The sequence below is a fragment of the Babesia bigemina genome, scaffold Bbigscaff_57330 (assembly GCF_000981445.1).
Source record: "Babesia bigemina genome assembly Bbig001, scaffold Bbigscaff_57330".
Lineage (NCBI taxonomy): Eukaryota > Apicomplexa > Aconoidasida > Piroplasmida > Babesiidae > Babesia > Babesia bigemina.
Genome location: NW_012236999.1, coordinates 1 through 5721, shown reverse-complemented (window position 1 = coordinate 5721; position 5721 = coordinate 1). Strand labels below are relative to the sequence as shown.

At 45.9% G+C, this 5721-nt stretch overlaps 1 protein-coding gene across 1 annotated transcript; it reads right to left on the bottom strand.

Annotated features, from left to right (window-relative positions):
* Positions 1-4341, bottom strand: BBBOND_0000970 (hypothetical protein, conserved; the record flags this gene model as incomplete). The annotated part of the gene is made up of 1 exon (XM_012914941.1): positions 1-4341. A coding segment is annotated over one exon (4341 nt), but the record flags the coding sequence as incomplete, so codon positions are not given.
* Positions 4342-5721: the final 1380 nt, after the last annotated feature.

Genomic DNA, 5721 nt, shown 5'->3' with positions numbered 1-5721 from the left:
AGTAGTGTACCGTCTCCTGTAGAGACTATAGATTGCTATATATGATTTTATAAACACTGATTGGAACCCATTGTTCTGTAATTTTCTAGTACTCTCATGCCACCCTTTCACCAGCGACAAAGTAAAGCCGAAATGTTCCGCCAATGTCGCCGGTGGACTCTGCGCCAGTGCAAATAAGCATGAAACGTCATCGGAATTCAGGAATTGATCCAGGATTTTGCAGAGCACCTTGCCGGGTTTTGTGGAGCCGGAGAAAGCTCTGAAACCAAGTGGCGTCAAACAGGGCTGCCCCTTCGATTTTGGGGAGCACGTTTTACATTCTGATTTGCAACCGATTGATTCCAACCTGTGAGGCAGATGGCCTGGTAGGCAGTCGTTGAAGTAGCTCATCAACGGAGAAGCCGGCTGGCAATTTGCTTGGGTGTTTGGTTGGCACGCTGCCTGGCACTTTGGTTGGAAATTTGCTTGGCACGTTGGTTTCTTTCTTGGGTGGTCCTCACACTGCCAATTTGAGTGGTCGACTGCCTTGCCGTATTGGCAGTCACGCCATCCGTAGATTGATGACGGGTGACCGCACTGCCCTTCCAAGTATCTGAGAACGGACCACAGCCGGCGGAGAATGTCTAAGAACGTATGCAGGCAATCTTCACCACTGGTTGGGTACGTGAACCTGAGCGCATTGTTGGAGAAGTCAGACGCATAGACGGTTAACTCATCTCCGGTGCCGAGGATCGTGGTGAGGAGCGTAGGTGCATTTGTGCAGACGTTCTCGATTGTTTGCATTATAACGTGTGCCGTTATCATCGAAGTCTGTTCCAGCCTCAGTTCTGTATTGTGTAGTTTGCTGTATTCCAAGTGCTGCAGTGTTTTGGGCTTAACGCAACGCGTCTTAATATGGTCCTCCAATTTGCCATAAACCTGATGATGTGGTAACCCAGTCAGCCAAACTAACATTTCGTAGACATTACATGGCGTTCTTGGTTTGTCGATGTGAATTAAGTGGCAGACTTCCATGTATGTCTTACGGTGGGCAAATAGATCTGCAATCACGCCACCCTCGTGGACCTCTTCTATGGCAATGTCATCGGTAACCGGACTGGAAGGGTGCTTGGTGGAACTGGAAGTGAACAAGGCTTTAGCACCTGTTTTAAGATGACGCAGAATACGCTCACCTATACACTCATCTCTATGATTCAACTCGCCATGCTCGGCGTTAACAGCTAGACCAGGATCGTAACCGTGGTCAGTGAAGAACAGCCGATGGAGGCTGTGGTGGGATTCACCGGAATTATATATCTTATATTTCTTCCACTTCCCGTCTTCGTTGTCAAGCTTCTCTTTGAGGTCACTTAGTGCGTCGGTCACAATGGGCACAATGCTGAGACATACTTTGGCGCACTTCCGGCCGTACGTTGTCAACTCCTCTATCCGATAGACCTTGGTGCTGTAGACGACTTCGGTACCGGTCTCTTCAACCAGTTTACTATCGAACTGTTGGGAATCATACACCGATGTGTACGCTTTACGCAGTTCGTAGACGAGGCTGGTAAAACCGCTGGAGACACAATCTATGATCGGCGTACTAGGCTGAGAGAATCCGTCCGGCTTCAGTCCGTCAATTGCAGCGCCGAGCTTATCAAGCATCCCGGGTACCATGCAATCATACCTATGCCTTTGCTTAATGTGGGTGGTTAACTCATTCAATGAGTCATAAATTCGGAAGAGCTGACGTCCATACAGTTGTTTATCAGTGGCAACGGGATTCTTCTTATTATTCTCAGACTCGTTTACACGTGTAATTTCTTCGAGGAGATACTTGTTGAGTGGGAGGTAGAAGGCAGCGAAGGCGGAGGATAATTTTTCGAACGCTTGTTTCTTCTGCGCAGGTGAGTCGGTCGCCGCCGTGGCAAGATCACTGAGTTTTTTAATATTCTCATCATTCAACGTATCGACGTAATCGCCATAAAACTTCTCCATGAAGCCTTTAAAGCCGATGTGTCGGTCAGTGTCAATGAGGGTGGGCAGCTCGCTAAGCTCGCTGGTGATCGTGTCGGCAAAATATCGAAGTTGTCTTTTTACACAGCGAACGTAACGTTTTCGAATTTCGGTGGTAATGGCGGATGATGTGAGCGATATTTCTTGTTTAAGCTTAGTGGCAAAATGGTGAATATGTCGCTCTCCGACTTCCTTAAGGCGTTCAATGTATGCTGCGACAGTTATCAACCATGCTCCTAACTTATTATTAACTTCTTCAATTACCTGAATTGATCCTTCAATACTTGAACTAAGCTTACCCATATCGTCGGGCAGGCTGTCGACAAGCTTTATCAGCGTCTCGTCGGGTACAGTGGTTTTTTTGGAAGCTTCTTCAAGTGATGATACTTGTTTGGCGACGGTGCTGATCTTATCATAGATTCTGCCGCTTTTTGTATCCAGATCGTTTTTTTTAAGGTTGGCGATCTGTGCCGTAATGTTTTCAAAACCTTGGACCGACGTGCCTGACAGACGATGAGAGGCTGTATAGCCTTTATCGCAAAGCATATCATCAAGCCTCGTGAGATAATATTTCATGTTGGTGCTATGATCACTTTTCGTATCGATGAGCTCTCTAAGGGCATTGGTGAAGCCACCGATGGCGTCATTAACGTTTCTGAGGGCTTCCGTTAGTACTCCTTCATCAATTTTTGCAATCTGGCCATCATCGAATTTTTTGAAATGATTATCATTTACGTCGGTCTCGATTTGCTTAATCTTCTGCGACACCTGCTCCTGAGTTCCTTTATAAGCTTTCATGTGATTTTTTTCAGCATTATTCAACGGACTGTTTTCTGCGCCAAACTCCTCATCTATCTTACCATCAACGTCCTCTCGCATTGCGTTGAAACCAGATTTACCATGGTCTGTGTCGAGTTTTGCATTTAGTGAATCCAATGCGTATAGTAGTGCCTTTCGTGCATACGATGCGTGTTCTATCAGGTTGTTGGAGGAATTTTTTAATTTGAGTCCACCTTTACCGGACGCTTCAAGCCAATCCTTAAACCGGCCATTCAACTTCAGCATCTGAACATTACCACCGAATGTATTCCCTGCCGCTTCACCGAATTTCGCCAGCCCTAACTCTTCGAAATACTCCACGACTTTCCTTCTAATTCCATCTCTAAGATCCTTTAGATCGGCGGCAATGGATGGTTTCAAAATGGTATCAAGGGTTTTGGGTAATGAACCCACCAAACGGCTCAATTCACTTTTGGCCCCCTTCATGGATGTCAGAAGGGACTGCGCTTTTTGTTGTAATTCCGTGGCCGCCTTACTAATATCACTTTTTTTTCCGTTTTCCTGTTTATCTTCCAAAAGGTTTACAATCTGCTCCATTTTTCCTTTAGCATTTGTCACGGCGTGCTTGGCTTTCTGCATCCAGTCATTCAAGGTGTTAATATGATTTCCCAAATCATTACCAACCTGCTGAGCTGCAACTGCGATCTGCTCAACAAAAGTCTCAAGTTTGTCCGTCCCTTCAGTATCCTGTACAACTTTTTTAATGGCACTAAGTTGTGTATTGACCGTTGTATATTGCACCGAGAATGTAGCCACACCCTTCGTAACATTGGAGCAATTGTCCTCAAGTACCTCTTTTTCTGATTTCGAATCATTTGTTGCTGTCGTATCATTCAACCATGTATTTAACTTATTTTTTTCGCTTTCTATATCCGCCTTGCGTTTACTCAATTCTTTTTTAATCTCATCTACCAGTTTTGTAATTTGATCTCTTGCCAGACTATTCACCCGTTGCTCAAGAGCACTGAAATGTCTATTCACACTATTAATACATCTCTCTAAGTCTGTGTATTGATTCTGAAACGTCATCTGTAGTGTATCATACTCATGCCTGATTGTCTTTTCAGCATTAATAATTTTATTCTTACAATTATGATTGAGATCACTGATTGCTTTGCTGCCTTCTTCGGCTTTTGACAACGCAGTCAGCACTTCAAAAGTTGAGTTAATAAACTCATTGTACTTTTTACCAATTCCGGTAACAGCATCAGAAAGGTCAGAATCACCGACGTCTGCGTCATCTTTAATTTCATCTAATTTTCCTTTTGTATACTTCTTCATATCTTCTTTTAGTTTTTCAATTGGTTTTTTCACTGCTTCATTAGAAGACTTTACATTACCATTATACCCCCGCACCCCTGCGACCACCTTTACAATCGCAACATTAAAACCGTTTTTACCGGCGTGTTTATTTTGCTTAAGAGCTTCAATTGCAATATTTATTTCATTTTTATGCTGCCCTAAATGCTCTTTGATGTTACTGAGAATACCACTCAAAAATCCCATCACCCCGTCACTAAGCCTATCCAAGTCAGAGTAGACAATCCCCTGGCCAGTGTAGCCTTTGGAGGATGGATTGAAGCCGAGGAAGGTTTCGAGGCCGGAACAGAGGTTATTAAGGATGTTAGTAGGGTTGTTATTTGAGGTAATTTTAAGGTTTTAAATTTTGTCAAATTTCTTGCCAGGCTCCCTAGGCGGCACATGGTCAGGGCAGTGGCAGGAGGTGGAAGAAGGGAAGTGAAGGGTGACAAGGCACAAGTTATTATTGTGGTCTAAAGAGGTCATAGCGGTAATAAGACGAGGTAATTCGAGGGATGTAGAGTGGGTTAAGGGGCGATGTAGAGTGGATAACGGAGCGGTGTGGAGTGGGTTAAGGGGCGATGTAGAGTGGGTTAGGGAGCGATGTAGAGTGGGTTAGGGAGCGATGTAGAGTGGGTTAAGGGGCGATGTGGAGTGGATAAAGGGGCGATGTAGAGTGGGTAAGGGAGCGATGTAGAGCGGGTAAGGGGCGATGTGGAGTGGGTTAAGGGGCGATGTAGAGTGGGTTAAGGGGCGATGTGGAGTGGGTTAAGGAGCGATGTAGAGTGGATAAGGGAGCGATGTGGAGTGGGTTAGGGAGCGATGTAGAGTGGGTTAGGGAGCGATGTGGAGTGGATAAAGGGGCGATGTAGGGTGGGTTAGGGAGCGATGTAGAGTGGATAAAGGAGCGATGTGGAGTGGATAAAGGGGCGATGTAGAGTGGATAAAGGGGCGATGTAGAGTGGGTTAGGAGCGATGTAGAGTGGATAAAGGGACGATGTAGAGTGGATTAGGGAGCGATGTGGAGTGGATAAAGGGGCGATGTGGAGTGGATAAAGGGGCGATGTAGAGTGGGTAAGGGAGCGATGTAGAGCGGGTAAGGGGCGATGTGGAGTGGGTTAAGGGGCGATGTAGAGTGCGTAAAGGGGCGATGTAGAGTGGGTTAGGGAGCGATGTGGAGTGGGTTAAGGGGCGATGTAGAGTGGATAAAGGGGCGATGTAGAGTGGATAAAGAAGCGATGTAGAGTGGACAAAGGGGCGATGTAGAGTGGGTTAAGGGGTGATGTAGAGTGGATAAAGGGGCGATGTAGAGTGGATAAGGGGCGATGTAGAGTGGATAAAGAGCGATGTAGAGTGGATAAGGGGCGATGTGGAGTGGGTAAGGGGCGATGTAAGTGGGTTAGGGAGCGATGTAGAGTGGATAAAGGAGCGATGTGGAATGCATAAGGGGCCATGTGAACTGGTTAAGGAGCCATTTGAATGGGTTAAGGGGCATGTAAATTGGGTTAGGAACCCATGTAAAGTGGATTAGGGACGATGTAAATTGGGTTAGGGACCAATTGGAATGGAATAAGGGGCCATGTGGAT